The sequence below is a fragment of the Leopardus geoffroyi genome, chromosome A1, assembly GCF_018350155.1.
Source record: "Leopardus geoffroyi isolate Oge1 chromosome A1, O.geoffroyi_Oge1_pat1.0, whole genome shotgun sequence".
Lineage (NCBI taxonomy): Eukaryota > Metazoa > Chordata > Mammalia > Carnivora > Felidae > Leopardus > Leopardus geoffroyi.
Window position 1 is genome coordinate 170,951,394 of NC_059326.1, and position 21,434 is coordinate 170,972,827.

The 21,434-nt window shown below is 38.8% G+C and overlaps 1 protein-coding gene across 2 annotated transcripts in view; it reads left to right on the top strand.

Moving 5' to 3' along the window:
- Positions 1 to 21,434, top strand: part of CAMK4 (calcium/calmodulin dependent protein kinase IV) — a 220,892-nt gene that overhangs the window by 135,637 nt on the left and 63,821 nt on the right. For both annotated transcript variants that reach the window (XM_045500661.1, XM_045500679.1), the window contains exon 5: positions 18,417 to 18,489. In XM_045500661.1, the coding sequence (XP_045356617.1) occupies positions 18,417 to 18,489 (73 nt within the window). The remainder of the gene's footprint in view (positions 1 to 18,416; positions 18,490 to 21,434) is intronic.

Here is a 21,434-nt window from a genome sequence, read left to right on the forward strand (position 1 = left end):
AAGTATACTTACAGTCCTCTAATTGTATTTTTGAAGAAGTATTTTTTTCCTGATTTTTGTCTAACTCCAGTATCAGAATATGTTATGGATTTTTAAATTGTCTCGCTTTTTCTGTTTTCTCCTTGGGTTTTTGCTTGCCTGGTTATGCTTGCTTAGATGCCAAACATTACATATAAAACATTTTGGAATATGAGGCTTTAAATGCTGTAACCTTCCAAAAAAGCAGATTTTCTTTTGCGGGCAGTTAAGGTAAGGAGCAGATCACTTTAATTCAATCAGGTATTTGGTTGATTCAAAATGGAGCTTCCTGAAGGGAGATCTAGTTCTTATCAACTCCTACTCATAGGGTTTTGATCTTTAAGGGTTCCAATTTAAGCCAGGAGTTGTTCCAAGCCCTTTTTCTTGACACACCCTAAATGCCAGCTTCTGTTCCTTCCATCTTGTGAGATGGCCAGAAGCATCTTTTCAGCCTGTTAGCTACTGATATCGAAGCAGTAAATGCCTTTAAAGGGAAAGCGGAGGCATCAGATGTTAAGTTTGCTTTGCTGGGTTTTTTCTTCCCTCCTGGACCTTGGCTCCTAAATCCTTCACTTTCTTGGTAACTCTGATGTCTTCAAATATATTTAAAAAAAAATTATTTAGCTTGTTTTCATTGTTCTTGCCTGGAGGCTTGTCTACCCCACTGTTGCTGAGAACAAAAAATCAATATATTTGGTTTTAAAATTCCTTTCCCAGACGCTCATGTGTTCTCCTCTTTTATATCAAGGTAAGGAGGATGAAAAAGCATTGTCCCCACTTTACAGATGTGGCAACTGAGGGTGAGTAAAGGTAAATGATTTTCCCAAATTAGGCATCCAGACTATGTTCTGGTCCAGCTCTGCTTTCTCATATGGCCCCACTGTCTTTCTTATTAAATCCAGTTAGTTCCTTTCGAATCATTTCCCAGAGAGCAAACTCATGTTTATTCTATTTATGGAGAATCCATGATGTATTGGTTGGTTCTATGCAAAGCTATATATGTATTTAACCCACTCAATCGCTCTTCAAGTGTTTTGAGGTATTATTCTAATTTTTTCAAGAGAATAAACTGAAGAAACTAACCCATAAAGCCAAGCTTGAAACTCCTATCTATTTGACTGCAAACTTTTTTTAAGTTCTCCAAACTGAAAATATTCTTTTTAAAAGCTGCAAGTGGTCAATAAGCAAGAGAAGTAGTAGTTATGTTTGGGAACTATGCATTGACCCTTTTAATCCCCTGACAGAGTCCTAGTATATCAGCCCCAACAGTCATCTCCACTTGAATATTTCAGGGTTCTTAGTGTTGGCAGAAATGGAATTTTAAGGACATGGTCATTAGAAAAATTTCTAGAAATAGAACTTAGGGTTTTCCTTGCCCAGTCTCCACAGAGTTGTACCATGGTTGGTATTGTGGTTAAACCAAACTCAGATTATGTCTGAATTTATAAAGACTGTCGTGTCAAAAATTGATCATTGTTATTAAAGTGAAAAATCCATAAGATCTGTCTGAAAAGGATAATTAGTTACTATAACGAGTGCCTGTTGGTGTCCTGGAAGTGGTTGGGTATTTTACTGAGCGTGATCTCATTTAATCCTCACGGCAACACATGTACAAGGTAGGCCTTGATGTATACATGTTATTGACCAGATAACTGAGGATTAGAGAGGCCTATTAACTACTGTTAGGTCACTCAGCTTATACTGGGTCTACAACAATAATTTAACAAGAGATTGGAATCAAGTATGTCAGATTCCAAAGCATATGACTATTCTAGCATGTCATGCTGCTGCTATGTAAGCAAATGCAAACACTCTTAGTACTTAAAAATAGAACTTCAAAATAGTAATGTAATATTTTGTCTTACTTCAGTGGGGGCTTAACTTAAATATTAATATGTATATATTCAACCATGGATATTTAAAAATTTTTTCAATTAAAATTTTTTTTAACGTTTTATTTTTATTTTTGAGAGAGGGAGGGAGAGAGAGAGAGAGTAAGCAGAGGAGGGGCAGAGAGAGAGGAAGACACAGAATCCCAAGCAGACTTCAGGCTCTGAGGTGTCAGCACAGAGTCCTGTGGGGGCATCGAACTTGGGAACCAGGAGATCATGACCTGAGCCGAAGCCGGAGGCTTAACTGACTGAGCTACCCAGGTGGCTCCAACCATGGATATTTTAAATACATCTTCTCTTTAAGCAGTTTTATCTGGCTCTATGTGAAGAAAACATATACTTTGATTTGGACCAGATTTATAGGCTTTCTAGCAGCTGGGCTATAAAGGGAAGGATAAAGGTGAGCTAGTAGTAGGAGACACAGGATAAATGGAGGTTTATTTATTATTTTAAGCTGGCACACTGGGAACACATTTATTTGCTGATAGGAAGGAACCCACAAGCTGGAGAGGTAGGAAAAATCTATGTGAGAGGGACTTATATATGGAACAACATGCCGGGGGAATACGGGGAATAAGATCTGGAGGCAGATAAAAGGATTTGTTTAAAGTAGAAAAAGTTTCTTCTGAAGCAGAGTCAAGAGGCAGAAGACTCAAAGAACCTGGAGTAGTCACAACAATGTTGCAAAAGAAGAACACAGTTAGAGGATTTACTGTTGGGGCTGGAATATAATTCTGCTCTACTTACAAACTAGTAAATTAGCCTGTTATACCTTCATGGGTGTTGGAAAAAGATATGAGACTCCTGGGTCGGAAACAAAGGACTTTGCTACTCACAGCACATCATGGGCATCAGCAAGTTTTTATCATTTCCCTTCACCCTGCAAATTCCACAGGGGCAGCACTGCAGGCATGGGTGGATGCCTGCATATGGCGTGTGCTGTGTTCCAGGAGAGAAAATAACTTAACCATACATGAACTGGCAAATGAGCAAACAAAATGTGCAATACTGTTCATCAATGAATAAGAATGTTCCTTCAATACATGCTACAACATACATGGGCCTCAAAAACATTATGCTAAGTAAAACAAACAAACACACAGGAAAGACTGCGTATTGTATGTCTCCATTTATATGGAATTTCCAGAAGGGTCACATCAATAGAGACCAAAAGCAAAGCTGTGGTTGCCTAGGGCTGGGAATAGGAATGGAGAGGGAAGGGAGGGTAGTTTAAGTAGTTCAGACTTGATAAGCTCTATTTTAACAGTATTGTAGAAAAGAAATTTATCTCCTAACAATGGCTGGGAGACAGTGGACTAGGGCACTTGAAGGAAATGAAGTTTGTTAGCGGGAACATGAGAACAGACTAAGGCAAAAATAAAGATTTTTTATTTTTATTTTTAAAATCTATTTATTTATTTTTTAAATATGAAATTTACTGTCAAATTGGTTTCCATACAACACCCAGTGCTCATCCCAAAAGGGGCCCTCCTCAATACCCACCACCCACCCTCCCCTCCCTCTCACCCCCATCAACCCTCAGTTTGTTCTCAGTTTTTAAGAGTCTCTTATGGTTTGGCTCTCTCCCTCTCTAACCTCTTTTTTTTTTTCTTCCCCTCCCCCATGGACTTCTGTTAAGTTTCTCAGGATCCAAATAGAATTGAAAACATACGGTATCTGTATTTCTCTGTATGACTTATTTCACTTAGTATAACACTCTCCAGTTCCATCCACGTGGCTACAAAAGGCCATATTTCATTCTTACTCATTGCCAAACAGTATTCCATTATATATATAAACCACAATTTCTTTATCCATTCATCAGTTGATGGACATTTAGGCTCTTTCCATAATTTGGCTATTGTTGAGAGTGCTGCTATAAACACTGGGGTACAAGTGCCCGTATGCATCAGTGCTCCTGTATCCCTTGGGTAAATTCCTGCAGTGCTATTGCTGGGTCATAGGGTAGATCTATTTTTAATTTTTTGAGGAACCTCCACACTGTTTTCCAGAGTGGCTGCACCAGTTTGCATTCACACCAGTGCAAGAGGGTTCCTGTTTCTCCACATCCTCGCCAGCATCTGCAGTCCCCTGATTTGTTCATTTTAGCCACTCTAACTGGTGTGAGGTGATATCTGAGTGTGATTTCCCTGATGAGGAGCGACGTTGAGCATCTTTTCATGTGCCTGTTGGCCATCTGGATGTCTTCTTTACAGGAGTGTCTATTCATGTTTTCTGCCCATTTCTTCACTGGGTTATTTGTTTTTTAGGTGTGGAGTTTGGTGAGCTCTTTATAGATTTTGGATACTAGCCCTTTGTCCAATATGTCATTTGCAAATATCTTTTCCCATTCCGTTGGTTGCCTTTTAGTTTTGTTGGTTGTTTCCCTTGCTGTGCAGAAGCTTTTTATCTTCATAAGGTCCCAGTAGTTCATTTTTGCTTTTAATTCCCTTGCCTTTGGGGATGTGTCAAGGAAGAAATTGCTGCAGCTGAGATCAGAGAGGCTTTTTTCCTGCTTTCTCTTCTAGGGTTTTGATGGTTTCCTGTCTTACATTCAGGTCCTTTATCCATTTTGAGTTTGTTTTTGTGAATGGTGTAAGAAAGTAGTCTAGATTCATCCTTTTGCATGTTGCTGTCCAGTTCTCCCAGCACCATTTGTTAAAGAGACTGTCTTTTTTCCATTGGACATTCTTTCCTGCTTTGTCAAAGATTAGTTGGCCATATGTTTGTGGGTCTAGTTCTGGGGTTTCTATTCTATTCCATTGGTCTATGTGTCTGTGTTTGTGCCAATACCATGCTGTCTTGATGATGACAGCTTTGTAGTAGAGGCTAAAGTCTGGGATTGTGATGCCTCCTGCTTTGGTCTTCTTCTTCAAAATTCCTTTGGCTATTCGGGGCCTTTTGTGGTTCCATATGAATTTTAGGATTGCTTGTTCTAGCTTTGAGAAGAACGCTGGTGCAATTTTGATTGGGATTGCATTGAATGTGTAGATAGCTTTGGGTAGTATTGACATTTTGACAATATTTATTCTTCCAATCCATGAGCACGGAATGTTTTTCCATTTCTTTATATCTTCTTCAAGTTCCTTCATCAGCTTTCTATAGTTTTCAGCATACAGATCTTTTACATCTTTGGTTAGGTTTATTCCTAGATATTTTATGCTTCTTGGTGCAATTGTGAATGGGATCAGTTTCTTTATTCGTCTTCCTGTTGCTTCATTGTTAGTGTATAAGAATGCAACTGATTTCTGTACATTGATTTTGTATCCTGCAACTTTGCTGAATTCATGTATCAGTTCTAGCAGACTTTTGGTGGAGTCTGTCGGGTTTTCCACGTATAATATCATGTCACCTGCAAAAAGTGAAAGCTTAACTTCATCTTTGCCAATTTTGATGCCTTTGATTTCCTTTTGTTGTCTGATTGCTGATGCTAGAACTTCCAACACTATGTTAAACGACAGCGGTGAGAGTGGACATCCCTGTCGTGTTCCTGATCTCAGGGAGAAAGCTCTCAGGTTTTCCCCATTGAGGATGATATTAGCTGTGGGCTTTTCATAAATGGCTTTTATGATCTTTAAGTATGTTCCTGCTATCCCGACTTTCTCGAGGGTTTTTATTAAGAAAGGATGCTGAATTTTGTCACATGCTTTTTCTGCATTGATTGACAGGATTATATGGTTCTTATCTTTCCTTTTATTAATGTGACGTATCACATTGATTGATTTGCGAATGTTGAACCAGCCCTGCATCCCAGGAATGAATCCCACTTGATCATGGTGAATAATTCTTTTTATATGCTGTTGAATTCGATTTGCTAGTATCTTATTGAGAATTTTTGCATCCATATTCATCAGGGATATTGGCCTGGTATTCTCTTTTTTCCTGGGTCTCTGTCTGGTTTAGGAATCAAAGTAATACTGGCTTCATAGAATGAGTCTGGAAGTTTTCCTTCCTTTCTATATTTTGGAACAGCTTTAGAAGGATAGGTATTATCTCTGCCTTAAGTGTCTGGTAGAATTCCCCTGGGAAGCCATCTGGTCCTGGACTCTTAGTTGTTGGGAGATTTTTGATAACTGATTCAATTTCTTTGCTGGTTATGGGTCTGTTCAAGTTTTCTATTTCTTCCTGTTTGAGTTTTGGAAGTGTGTGGGTGCTTAGGAATTTGTCCATTTCTTCCAGGTTGTCCAGTTTGTTGGCATATAATTTTTCATAGTATTCCCTGATAATTCCTTGTATGTCTGAGGCATTGGTTGTAATAATTCCATTTTCATTCATGATTTTATCTATTTGGGTCATCTCCCTTTTCTTTATGAGAAGCCTGGCTAGAGGTTTACTAATTTTGTTTATTTTTTCAAAAAACCAACTCTTGGTTTTGTTGATCTGCTCTACAGTTTTTTTAGATTCTATATTGTTTATTTCTGGTCTGATCTTTATTATTTCTCTTCTTCTGCTGGGTTTGGGGTGTCTTTGCTGTTCTGCTTCTATTTACTTTAGGTGTGCTCTTAGATTCTGTATTTGGGATTTTTCTTGTTTCTTGAGATAGGCCTGGATTGCAGTGTATTTTCCTCTCAGGACTGCCTTCACTGCATCCCAAAGCATTTGGATTGTTGTGTTTTCATTTTCATTTGTTTCCATATATTTTTTAATTTCTTCTCTAATTGCCTGGTTGACCCATTCATTCTTTAGTGGGGTGTTCTTTAACCTCCAATCTTTTGGAGGTTTTCCAGACTTTTTCCTCTGATTTCAAGTTTCATAGCATTGTGGTCTGAAAGTATGCATGGTATGATCTCAATTCTTGTATACTTATGAAGGGCTGTTTTGTGACCCAGTATGTGATATATCTTGGAGAATGTTCCATGTGCACTCGAGAAGAAAGTATACTCTGTTGCTTTGGGATGCAGAGTTCTAAATATATCTGTCAAGTCCATCTGATCCAATGTATCATTCAGGGCCCTTGTTTCTTTATTGACCATGTGTCTAGATGATCTATCCATTTCTGTAAGTGGACTGTTAAAGTCCCCTGCAATTACCACATTCTAATCAATAAGGTTGCTTATGTTTATGACTAATTGTTTTATATATTTGGGGGCTCCGGTATTCGGCGCATAGACATTTACAATTGTTAGCTCTTCCTGGTGGATAGACCCTGTAACTATTATATAATGTCCTTCTTCATCTCTTGTTACAGCCTTTAATTTAAAATCTAGTTTGTCTGATATAAGTATGGCTACTCCAGCTTTCTTTTGGCTTCCAGTAGCATGATAAATAGTTCTCCATCCCCTCACTCTCAATCTAAAGGTGTCCTCAGATCTAAAATGAGTCTCTTGTAGACAGCAAATTGATGGGTCTTGTTTTTTTATCCATTCTGATACCCTATGTCTTTTGGTTGGCTCATTTAATCCATTTACATTCAGTGTTATTATAGAAAGATACGGGTTTAGAGTCATTGTGATGTCTGTATGTTTTATGCTTGTAGTGATGTCTCTGGTACTTTGTCTCACAGGATCCCCCTTAAGATCTCTTGTAGGGCCGGTTTAGTGGTGAGGAATTTCTTCAGTTTTTTTGTTTTTTTGGGAAGACCTTTATCTCTCCTTCTATTCGAAATGACAGACTTGCTGGATAAAGGATTCTCGGCTGCATATTTTTTCTATTCATCACATTGAAAATATCCTGCCATTCCTTTCTGGCCTGCCAAGTTTCAGTAGATAGATCCATCACTAGTCTTATCAGTCTCCCTTTATATGTTAGAGCGTGTTTATCCCTAGATGCTTTCAGATTTTTCTCTTTATCCTTGTATTTTGCCAGTTTCACTATGATATGTTATGCAGAAGATCGATTCAAGTTACGTCTGAAGGGAGTTCTCTGTGCCTCTTAGATTTCAATTCCTTTTTCCTTCCCCAGATCAGGGAAATTCTCAGCTATGATTTGTTCAAGTACACCTTCAGCCCCTTTTTCTCTCTCTCTTCCTCCTCTGGAATCCCTGTTATACAGATATTATTGCATTTCATCGCATCACTTAGTTCTCTAATTCTCCCCTCATACTCCTGGATTTTTTTATGTCTCTTTTTCTCAGCTTCCTCTTTTTCCATAAATTTATCTTCTAATTCACCTATTCTCTCCTCTGCCTCTTCAATCCAAGCTGTGGTCGCCTCCATTTTATCTTGTACCTCATTTATAGCATTTTTTAGCTCCTCCTTACTGTTTCTTAGTCCCTTGATCTCTGTAGCAATAGATTCTCTGCTGTCCTCTATACTTTTTTCAAGCCCAGAGATTAATTTTATGACTATTATTTTAAATTCACGTTCTGTTATATTGCTTAAATCGTTTTTGATCAGTTCGTTAGTTGTCGCTACTTCCTGGAGTTTCTTTTGAGGAGAATTCTTCCGTTTTGTCATTTTGGATAGTCCCTAGGGTGGCGCCCAACTGCAGGGCACTTCTGCTGTGCTGTCTGGAGTAACTTGTGTTGGTGGGTGGGGCCACATTCAGACCTGATGTCTGACCCCAGCCCACCACTGGGGCCACAGTCAGACTGGTGTGTACCTTTTCTTCCTCTCTCCCAGGGGCAGGACTCACTGCGGAATGGTGTGGCCCCTGTTTGGGCTACTTTCACACTGCCAGGCTTGTGGTGCTGCTTCGATGGGATCTGGCCTATTAGCCAGGGTGGATCCGCAAGGTGCACAGGGGCGGGAGGGGCAGGCTCAGCTAGCTTTGCCTTCCGTGGTCTGCTGTGGGAGGGGCCCTGTGGCACCGGGAGGGAGGCCGACTCGCCGGACGGATGGATCCACAGAAGCACAGCATTGGGTGTTTGCATGGTGCAAGCAAGTTCTGTGATGGGAACTGGTTTCCTTTGGGATTTTGGCTGGGGAATGGGCGAGGGAGGTGGTGCTGTCCAGTGCCTTTGTTCCCTGCCGAGTTGAGCTCTGTCCTCCAGGGCTCAACAACTCTCCCTCCCGTTGTCCTCAAGCCCTCTCGCTCTCTGAGCAGAGCAGTTGACTTATAACATTCCAGATGTTAAGTCCTGCTGGCTGTCAGAACATACTCCATCCGGTCCCTCCGCTTTTGCAAGTCAGACTCAGGGGCTCTGCCTTGCTGGGTGGGCTGCCCCTCCACCGCCCCGGCTCCCTCCTGCCAGTCCATGTAGCGCACACCACCTCGCTGCCCTTCCTACCCTCTTCCGTGGGCCTCTTGTCTACATTTGGCTCTGGAGAGTCCGTTCTGCTAGTCTTATGGTGGTTTTCTGGATTATTTAGGCAGATGTGGGTGGAGTCTAAGTGATCAGCAGGACGAGGTGAGCCCAGCATCCTCCTATGCCGCCATCTTCTGATTCAAGAATAAGGATTTTTGAGGAACACCAAGGGTCTGCTGAGGCTGGAGCTTGTATGTTTTTGGAGAGGTGGTCTGTGGTATTTTACACTGTTGGCTAAATCTCTCCATATCTTTCACGTAGGTTTTGACAGCATCTCTTTTTCCCTTGGATTTTATTCTATCTTTTCAGTTTTCTCCTTTTTTTTTTTTTTTTAATTTAATTTATTTTTTAAATTCACATCCAAGTTAGCATATCATGCAACAGTGATTTCAGGGGTAGATTCTTTAATGACCCTTACCCATTTAGCCCATCTCCCCTCCCACAACTCCTCCAGTAACCCTCTGTTTGTTCTCCATATTTAAGAGTCTCTTATGTTTTGTCCCCCTCCCTGTTTTTATATTATTTTTGCTTCCCTTCCCTTATGTCCTCCTGATCTCTTTCCTGAGTTCTTCTTCCTCTTTCCATTCCTTCAATGTCCGCCTTTCCTAAAGCTCTTGCCTACATTCTCTGTAGGTAAATTGGACAATCTCCTGTGGTTTCAGGCACATTGCTGACTGCTATCCCAGCAGAGATAAGAACCATATTTTCAACAATCTGCTAGACATTTTCACCTGCACATCCTATAGGTACCTCTAGATCAGTATGTCCTCAAGTGAACTCCACATTCTTCCTTCCACTCTCCATCTTGCTTCTCCCTCCTACCTCTGTGAACTAACTTAACATCTGAGCTGGTCAACATTAATTTCTCCCTCTTCCTCTCACTCTGTCCAGCCCCCTCCCCATAACTCTTTCTCTGAGCAGCTTTCAGATCCATTCTCTCTCCCCTTTCCCACTTCTTGTGCCCTTTTGAGCCTTTACATTCTCTTTGCCAATGCAACAGACTCCAAACTGGTGTAACTTTCATTATCTTCCATCCATCCATGTTTAAAGCACTGATTTGATCAGGTCAGCCCAGAAGGATACTTCCCAAAAGTCAGTTCTCTTAAACATGACAAATAAAACAACTCATTCTGGCCTCACCCTACTGTTCTGGCTTCACCACTGACCTTTATTTTTTTCACCAGCACATTAACCAGAGCACAGTGCTTTCACCCTCAATGAGCTCCTGGTCCAGAATCGGGAAAGTAAAAATGTGATGTGGACCCTAATATTATTTTTCAATACTGCCATCATCACCCAAAAATGTGTTTCAGGCTTATGGAGACAACCACAATATCACAAGATAAAAAAATAAAATAAATGAGGACAAGGGACTAAAAAGGAAATAAAAGTAAGAATCAAGTATACAAAAGATATATCATAAGACACTTTGTATTTGCCAGAGGTTGGCCAGAGATTTGGCTCTACGTCTTTATTACATGTTATAATTCAGACATAAACACAGCACTTTAGGCACAAAATAAGGGGGTCATCTAAGGCAGAAATGGCTTCAGGGAGGAATAGAGTCTTTGAGCTGAATTTTAAGTGAGAAATCAGAAATTAGCAGGTAAAGCGTAGAGGGAAGGGTAAAGGGATATCCAAAAGCAGAGCACATTGGCAGGATTAGAAATGACTACCTTAGACTCTGTTTTAGAAGCTGTTCTAGACAGAAAGTAAGCAGTTGCTCAGTATTTGTCAAATGAATAACTTGAATAAATACTATGCTCTTGGACAATTTATATTACATCTTTGGGTAAAGCATTTCACTTACAGTACGAGGGAACTATACCAGGGCTCCCTTAGGCCCAAACCCAGGTCTACAGTTTGATTTGACCTCCCTTTTCTCCTGCACCATCCTGTCCCTGAGCAGCACCCACAATGATCCACAGCTCCCTCATTCTCTTCCTAGCTTTCAAATTTAACAGTTGCCACTAGTATCTTTGAAAGTATTTTTTAAGTCTATGAATTTAACACTCTTCAGGGGACTTCTTAGAAAAACTATCAATATTCACTAAGTTGTCATCAATGAAATGAGAAAAGGCAGTGAAAGAAGCTTATAAAGAAGTGATAGATTTACACAGGCTACAGCAGAATTCACTTTAATGTATGTAACAGCGTAATGATGTACTGGTAGCTCTTAAGACTTGGTTCCTGAAACTCCTGTCTGGGGCTTTTACCCTATGTTATTTGATCCTTCAGTACACATTGTCATCAGACCAGTATCTTTTCCGCAAAAACCTATGGTTATCTAATAGCACTTCCATTTGAGAAAAAGCTGTCATTGGTGGGGAGAGCTGGAGGGCTCCTAATCTCCGTGCCAGGAAGTCTGAGGGCCTCAGGAAATGATCAGATTAGAGCTCTTCAGCTGCATTGCCGGTGCTAACCGCCAGCCGGGTGATGTGCTCAATTCAGCCGGGTGATGTGCTCAATTCAATTTACAGCAATTAAGGTGACAGCAACAAATGCTCAAAAGTCGTATTTTAAAGCAGATCCATAGAAAGAAATAGGCATTGCCTGTGCTTTTTCATCCTGCAATGTTAAAATGATGAGAAGGGAAATAGTCCCAACTGTGGGGAAGAAGAGCGTGCGCACCAACACACAGGAAATGGTGGCCGTAAAAAGCATGGTCTAGGACTAAGAAGCCTAGTGAGGTCAGAGGATCACAGCTTGGCAGCCTACAGAGACACATCCCTATTGCACTTCCTTCCCTGATCTGCAGATGTCTGCTACTCCTGTTAGCAACTGAGGGACCCATGGGAACTGAGATCTCAGGGTAGCTTTTTGGGTCCCCTTGTGATTAAAATCCTGAGTGTTTTTAGCCCTGAGTCTTCTAGCCCAGGTCACAATGGAAAAATAGGAAAATGTGCTTAATAGCGAGAAACTACATGGCCCTGGGCCTTTGAAAATGATCTGAAGATACTGATAACATCTTAACTCCCTTCTTATTATGTTACAGAGCATGAAAAAGAAATTAGTTTGCTAAATCCGAGGAGAAATATACCAATAAGTATATTTAAATATAAAAACCAAAATTATCCTATTTTTTACAGCTCTAAAACCCCTACAATGATTGAATATTTCATTGCTTCTAAAAACTGAAGGCACTAATATATTTTGTATAAACCTACAAACTCTTGATTGGATGTATATGGCAACTTGTTTTTCTGAAATTCTAGCTAAATAGTACAGAGAAATTGCTGTGTGTTGCCTCATGAAACAAATGATGTATTTTGCTGATTTGAATCATTTTGATTTTATTCAAAATAAGTTTCAAAAAAGATTCATGTTATTACAATAATATCTAGGAACTAACTCTGAATGTATTCCTAAGGCCAACAGGAACCTTTATACCTGTTGCATTTTGTTTTGGGAAGCGTCTATATGGCTACTCTCCCCTTGGATCCATATCCAGCATACTTGTGATAAATATCAGTTTCTAGTCCAATGCTTTGTTCCCCATGATAAGGAACACAGGCAAAGGAGTTGTTCAAATATCCACAGTCTGAAATTTCTCTGGCACTCATTTACTTGGCAGTTAGTATTGATTCTGTTATGGAACCAGGCTGGAACGCTGGCGGAAAAACTAAGTGGCACTCCAAGATCTTGGGGGATCGGAGATTTATTTAACACTGGCAGGCTCAGAGGATACCATTTCTCCAAAGATCTGAGCCCCAAATGCAAGCAAGAAGGGTAATTTATAGTTGTCAGCCTCTATATTTGTGGAAGGGTTTTTGCACACTTGGCAAACAGGGCTAGAAGAACCCGGAAGAGGGGTTTCTAAGCCAGAGACTAGAGCTTGTTTTAGTCCCATCGGCCATCTTATGGTGTAAAACTTTATTCATTTTCTCAACAATTCCACAAATACTTATTGACTGCCCAGTATGAGCAAGACTGGGAGCGAGGCTCTGTAGGTGATCAAAACATAAATCTAGTGAGAAGGCTAAAAATTTTCCCATGATAACCTACAGAAGGTATTGGCCAAACATATCTACTGTAGTCATGCCTAAATGGAGAGAAAAAGGTTGTAAGATTTCATTTTCCTTTGCTTGGTCACTAATGTCTTCACTTCCAATCTTAGTTTAAGTTAAAAACCTGCATTTGCAACTTGAGAAGTTCACTGCTGTTGATCTTTCTAGTCAGCCATGAATGGCCTGGGTGGAAGCTCAACTTATAAAATACTTAAAGATGAATGTTTGAATTCCAGAAACCTAACTCCGTGAACAAATCCACTGGGAACAAAATGCCTTTTAGCAGAAGGAAGCTGGAAGACATGTGGTTAAGCTGTGGAGAGCATATGGAGAATAGAGGTCAAGGGGATGGGGTGGGGAGAGTGCCTGCATTCTGTGCTCCTGTCCTACATGTCTACTCTAGAGACATTTCTGACAACAGAATTTATAAATCCTTTGGCTGTACAAACCTTAGTATAACATGTTTTACATCTATGGTGATGCTTTTGTTAATAATTTCTCTACTGTGGTTTCCTCTGGGGCAGGACCCAAATTTTATTCTTTATAGATTCTGCAAGTACCTGGCTCATGTTAGACAGAATTATTGTTTGACTATCACTATGTCGTCCACACTCTCATAATTCTCACTGTAGTGTTGGTCCTTTTTCTTAGAACAAACTCCTTCCTGGGTGCCTGGGTGACTCAGTCAATTGAACGTCCGACTCTTGATTTCTGCCCAGATCATGATCCCAGGATCTTGGCATCAAGCCTCATGTTGGGCTCCATGCTGAGTGTGGAGCCTGCTTAAGATTCTCTCTCTCTTTTTCTCCCCCTACCCTGCCTCTCCCCCAACTTGCGTGTGCTCCCTCTCTCTCTCTCAAATTAAAAAAAATTTTTTTTAAGAGCAATCTTCTTCTTCTCTAGTCCCTGTTCCTCCTCTACACCTATCCCACTCCTAGCTCCTACCCTTTCTGCAACTAGAAAACTTCTACACACCCTTGAAGTCTGAGCTGAGATATAGCTGTCTCTGGAATCCTTTCCCCACCATGCATGGCCTCCAGAATCAATCACTGGTCCTCTCTGTGAGCTTTCAGGTCATTCTCTAATACCTCTGCCACAGTATTTAGCACACTGTGTTGATTGTCTGTGTCTGCTAATACCAAGAGGAACCCCATAAGTGCAGAGGCCATGTCTGGTTCACTACTGAATGCCCAGCACATAACGGTCATTCCATAATATTTCTTGAATAAATGAGTGAATGAACATATCTGTTAGAATGCATCCTTTCCATTAACTAGATGAAATGTTTTACTAATTTAACATATGTTGTAGAAAATTAGTGAGATTTCCATTACCTGTTCTTACACCTACTACTCTTCCCTCTATACTACCTGAAAACAGGTCCCAAGAAAATTCACTGCTTTATCTAGCCAGTCCCTAGACATTCACACACATGGTCACATTCTAAACACAGGCAATTAACTCTAAATTATACCCAAATAAAAATCCATTAACATCATATGTAGGCCAAAGCTTGGGGCATCGTAATAAATCAAAATATAGGGAGGAATTTCTAGTGGGTGAAGCACTTTCCTTCTAAGAGGTGGGGATACATTCATAAGAACTTATGTACCTAGCAGACAAGGAGGATTTCTCATCAGAGAGGCTGCAAATGGTTGTGCAACTTGGCGGAGTACTGCTTACATAGACTAAGTCATGAGTAGCACCGTCTCGAGGGGTGCCACAAAGCAGTTGTGATAAAGCTCTAGCCTTGGTGAGTGACTATGGGAAAAATCCACGCTGTTTTTTTGCAGTGCAGGAAGTAACTGATTTTATCCTCTTTGGGGAGAATGGGAGGTAGAAAGAAAGGTAACTATTGGCCATTCCTTTCCATCGTCTTTGTAACAACTCTAGTCGTTTAAGAGGACTGGGGAAAGCCAAGCTGCTAGAGTGCAGGTGCCACACACAGAGGAGACACTAATTACATTTGAGTTGGTTGATGGATGTACCACAAAATACACATTTAGAGCAAAATGCAGAGGATGATGTAATGGTAGCCAAAGTTCTCAACTTACTCTGACATACTAGTCCTTCTTTTCCTCTTCTCTCACACTTAATTTTAAAATGTTCAGAAAGTATAGTGCAATTAAATTTCTAGTAAGTAGACTATGTAACTTAATCATGAATTGGAAGAATTTGTGATATTAAAAGGAAATATTGTACGAAAACTGATTTTCAAGAACCAATTAATAATGATTCCCTTAATATTGTAATCTACTTTGACATTTTATTTGACCTTGGCACATAACCGGTATCTGATAAATAAAAAGGTGAGGAAGGATATTTCATCATTCCTCCTTTGAAAAGATGATGAGTTTGTGTCTCTTGACAGTGTTGAATAGAGAAAATAAAATAATTGAAATTTTTGCATCCATATAATTTTTCTGAATCTTGATAATTATGGTCACTGAGGTATCTTCTTATATATTTTTTATTTGATACCTGTTTTTTCTGCTTTTCCTTATCATCCATCCCCTATATTGGAAACATTTTATAAATATTTTTTAATTTATTTTTTTTTAATTCACATCCAAATTAATTAGCATATAGTGCAACAATGGTTTCAGGAGTAGGTTCCTTATTGCCCCTTGCCCATTTAGCCCATCCCCCCTCCCACAACCCCTCCAGTAACCCTCAGTTTGTTCTCCATATTTATGAGTCTCTTCTGTTTTGTCCCCCTCCCTGTTTTTATATTATTTTTGTTTCCCTTCCCTTATGTTCATCTGTCTTGTCTCTTAAAGTCCTCATATGAGTGAAGTCATATGATTTTTGTCTTTCTCTGACTAATTTCACTTAGCATAATGCCCTCCAGTTCCATCCACATAGTTGCAAATGGCAAGATTTCATTCTTTTTGATTGCTGAGTTATACTCCATTGTATATATATACCACATCTTCTTTATCCATTCATCCATCGATGGACATTTGGGCTCTTTCCTTACTTTGGCTATTGTTGATAGTGCTGCTAGAAACATTGGGTTGCATGTGTCCCTTTGAAACAGCACACCTGTATCCCTTGGATAAATACCTAGTAGTGCAATTGCTGGGTTGTGGGGTAGTTCTGTTTTTAGTTTTTTTGAGGAACCTCCATACTGTTTTACAGAGTGGCTGCATTAGCTTGCATTCCCAACATTTTATAGATTTTTAAATCCAACTTTTAATACCAGCTTTGAGAACTTACAGCTTCTTGCCACAACATAAAAAAAAAAAAAGGAAGATACTTTCTGAAAAATAACTGTGCTATGTAAGATATTGTTAGTCTAAAAAATTTCAATACAAAATTACAAAAATTGTTGAAATTTTGTCTCTTATATGTTTTGAATTGACCTTTTTCAGGCATATCTTTACCACAAACTTTTGTCAGCTGAAATATCTTATGCAAGTTGGTAATCTTTAGCAGTGTAAAAAATGTGTTTTTCTTGAAATTTTGGGAAGATAGAAATAGAAACAGTGTAGTTTTCTAGTCTTTTGAAACATCCCTATAAGAATAGAGAAACTAGGACAGAAAAACGTAAAACTCACAGACAATATCTATAACAAAACCAGGTGACAAGGTTTCCCATGAAACCTTGAAACAAGTGAATGAGGACAAACTAATGACCATTACAAGAGCCACATAGTATTAGCCTCTAAGGTTAGAGGACATAAGGGGACATTGATAAACCTAAGAAGAGGAGAAGACTCCAATCTCCAAAGCCTCCAAATCACTGAGAAGCAGAATGGGCCAATACAAGAACAGCTGAAATTGTGAGGGCTTTTTGCCATCCAAATCTCTGAGAATCACAAGGGATTCCCCCTACAATAAGGTCTGAAGGACTTGACTAATACAGTCAAGGCTCTATAAATCCTGGAGGTACTATCTGAAGCCCCCTTGGGTAAATTAGGAGAAACTGCTGGGAAGAGACTCTAATACCCAGAGCAGATGAGTAGAGGTAAAGTTTCAGATAGAGGAGAAGAGATCTCAGAAAGTATGAGGTCATAATTTTGAATGCTTCATGAAAATAATCAGAAAGTCAAGAGACATGAAACTAAAAGATATCCTGACCCATCGTTCTGTTAAAAAGGTTAAGAAAACCAACTTTGCTTAAAAATAAATAGCAACAGACAGGTGTCTCCATTAATTGCAATACAAAATGATTATAAGAGCACAGAAAATTAGCATGTCAGGAGGGTGTGCCCACAAAACAGATGAAAGCATTACACAATCTGCAGAATATTGAAATTAATATTACTTAATACTAAAATTAAGAACATCATAAAGGAGAGAGAAAATGTAAGTCAAAAGTAAAAAAAAAAAAAAACAAAAACAAAAACAAAAAAACAAAAAAAGACCTCATAGTGCATGTAACTGCACACCCCAAAGAAGAAAATCAAAGCAATGAAAGCAATGGAAGAAAACAGATAGGGGTACAAAGCATTCTAATTCAGGAAAACATTCCTGAAAGCAAAATGAAAAAGACTTAAGTTAAAAGAAAGATTCCTTAAAAAAAAAAAGAATGAAAAGAAAGATTCCTTGTCCATATCCATGCAAAAAGAGCAAGTTGTGTATTTGGAATAGAAAGCCAGATGGAGAGAGGGGAGGGGGCAGAAGGAGGGGCGAAGAATGAGGAGCTTCATGTAAAAAGAGAATAAGAGACGCATGTAACCAGTCAAACTGTGTGGACCTTATTTGGATGCTGATTCAAACAAACAATTTTTAACATGTCCAAGACAATTGGATATTTGAAACACTGCGGTTTTGAAAATATTAAGGAATTGTAATTTATAGGTATGATAATGGCATTGTAGTTATGAGTTTTAAAAGATCCTTTTCTTTTTAGAGAAAACTCCTTATTTATAATGAAATTATGTGATGTCTGATACTTCAAAATTAAAAAAAGAGAATGGAAAATGATTGGATAAATAAAACAGCATTGGCCATGAATTAATAATTATTGAAGCTGTGTAGCAATTACACAGGATGGTTCATGGTATGTTGCCTAGTTGGTATATGTTTAACACAATTCTCAATACAAAGTTTAAAAAGAATTTTTTTTTGTCCTCAAATAGGATGGACAGTTCAAGCCAAGGCAAGATGTTTTTCATTTTCTTAAACCCAAAATTTCTAGAGTATCAGCTTATGGAAATATTTCCCCTGGTGTTATGCTAGCCTGTTGGGGCTGTTTAGATGTATCTTCCTTAACATTAACTTAATTAAACTGTTTTCACATCTACTCCACTGAATGCATATGTCTGAGAAGCATTTCATGGTTATTAGTATTTTTTTTTTTTTTAGGATTGTGGAAAAGGGATATTATAGTGAACGAGATGCTGCAGATGCTGTTAAACAAATCCTGGAGGCAGTTGCTGTAAGTATGAAGTGACAGCAGTAGTGTAACTTCTGGTAAACTTTTCTTCTTACAGAATCATCAGTTAACTAGTGTACATCTGTGAACAGCCGTAACATTTACAACAAAACAGTATGCAATACTTTGTAGAATATATGTTGATAAATGTATATTTTCTATTGATTACTCCCTGAGAGATGCAATCCTCCTGTATAATACCATAAGTTTGTTAAAATAATTTCCATTATTATGAAATCCAATCAGACTTCGGTGCTGGTGCCTATACTTGTTCTCTTCTCTTTCTTTCCATTTCTTGAGTTTGTTTCCTTATTGTTTTTGTTATTTGGCAGGGAAGTGGAGGAAGGTTGAATGTGACAAATATAGATCTTGGAGCATAGAGATTATTGATTTTTCTTTCAAGACAAGTAATAAGTGAATTAAAGTTAAAAATACTGACAATTGTATTTTTTAAAGGAAAAATATAAGTTAATGTTTCTAACTAGAATAAAGTTTTGAAAGTTGATGATAGAAACATGCATACACATTTACAGAAATATGTGATTTTGAGAAGCTTGTTTGGATTGAATTAATAAGGAAACATTTGCCTAAATGAAACAGACTCCACTGATGAAATTTTTCCCATATGTTTAATGGTGTCTGATATGTGCTGGAACACTTTGGTGATTATTCATTTATTGAATATAAAGTCAGAACAAATTACTCTCTGAACAAACAGGATGAAGCCCAAGTGGAGATATTTATCAGCATTAAAGAGACAAATCTATAAAATATACTCAGAATTAAGATATATTCTATTGTGTGGACTCAATTATCTAACTAAAATCATCATTCAGTATCTTGAGAAATCAACCACAGTGACAAGATCACATGTCCTGTGAATTTTACCCCAACCAAAACAGAAAGGAGGGAAGGAGGGAAGGGAGCCAAGGAGGGAGAGAAGAAGGAAAGAAAGTAGGAAGGACTCTGATATCTAACTAGCTTGTCTATCATTGATGAAAAGGAAAAACAGTCTTCACAATCTCCACAGGACTCCTAGAGATAGCAGATCTGTGGTCTGACCAAATCCATGATTGAGCTATCAACACCAAGTTCAATTGGATATATAGCCCAGTCTTTCCAAATTATTCCTTCCTATACAAGTGTTTTGGTTTTTTTGCTGTGGTAGGGTATGAAAAGTTTGAAGGTGGAGAGGATGCCCTGGAATTTTACTCTAAATATACAGTGCAGTTCCTGATTATATGAATATTTTATTTCAAATTCATCCTCTTACCATACCCAAAATAACCCCTCCACTCCAGAGTTTTCATCACACGCAGTATAGTTACCATCCCTGGTTTCTTAAGCTTGCCAGCTTGGGAATGATTTTTAACTCTTCCATTACCTTCTCTCCTCATAGCCACCTTTCCAACTTCAGTGGGATCTTCCTTCTACTGCCCCTGAACCTAATCCTGCTCCCTACCATGCGATGACTGCTCCTGAGTGCTTTATTAAACAAACAAGCAAACAAACAACCACTTCTAGTTACTTCCAGTTCCTGTCATTAAATATATAAGTCTAGAATTCTCTTTTTCAGTCCTTGTTTTCATCTTGTCACTTCTGAGTTCAATAATGGCAGTTATTTGTAATTTAAATTTTTAAATTTTATTTTTTTTCAATTTAATTAATTTTTAAATTTCCATTTATTTTTGAGAGAGAGAGTGCGAGCAAGCAAGGGAGGAGCAGAGAGGGAGACCCAGAATCCGAAGCAGACTCCAGGCTCTGAGCTGTCAGCACAGAGCCTGACATGGTGTTTGAACTCATGAACCACAAGATCATGACCTGAGCTGAAGTCAGATGCTCAACCGACTGAGCCACTCGGGCGTCCTTATGCCTTTCTTAAATACCCATTTAAAAACTTCGTTTCTCATTACTATATATGATAGATTATCTTTTTAAATAAACATGCTGGCAGTGGCCCACTGTCAATTTATCCAAATCACGCAGGCAGCTGGTATAACAGTTAAGAGGACTTAGGGAGTCAGAGCTTGGTTCAGTTTCTAGATATGTGAGCTTGGGCCCTATCACTAAACACTTCTGAGCCTGAGTTTCCTCATGTAAAATAGGCATAATATTTAACCTAAAAGAGTAGTAGAAAAGACTAAATAAGCTGATAGCAATGTTCAAAAGAGAGGGAAAAGGGCAAGCAACTTCAGACTCAGTATATTCGTATAAAGATGTATTAGATGTTGAAAATCTATACGTACATCCCTACTCCCCAGCTAAGTACTAAAATCAAAAACAATGGACAATAGTCAGTGCTCAATAAATATTTACCAACTAAATAACTGAAAATGCATCAAAATAGAAATAGTCACTATTCTGTGTTTTGTCTTTCTAGATGCTGATACATTTAGTGAAACATGCTTACTATCATTTTTCTGCTCATTTCATATGAAACAAAGCTTTCTTTATAACTTGCTTCCATTCATGAGATTCTTTTCTGCTCCCTTACTATCATTTAATTCTTTTCCCGTCATTCAAAACGCACCTTCTTCAATATGTTCTTTCTGTCTGCTTCCATCCATTTAGGTCAGCGCTTGATTCTTTTGGTTTATCACAGTGGGCATGCTTCAATTTAGTGATACTCAGGTAGCTGACTGAGAGAACTCTGTCCTTATTCAGTGAATGAGAAATGAATGCTTTTTCATCATCAGACTTTTTCCACCTATTGGAGTTATACCAATTAAGGAATAAAAGGGCCCCCAACAGGGAGGGATGCCCCATATAGGGGTACCTCACATAGAAAAGAGGGCCTAGACTTCAACTCTATTCCAGATCTTGCAAGATGGATTGATTAGTCTACTACTAATTGTCAATTTAAAGCAAACAAACAAAAAACTTGTTATTCTGTCTACTCAGAACGCTCCAGTTTGAGAAGTTACCGAGCAAGGGGGGGGGGGGGGGGA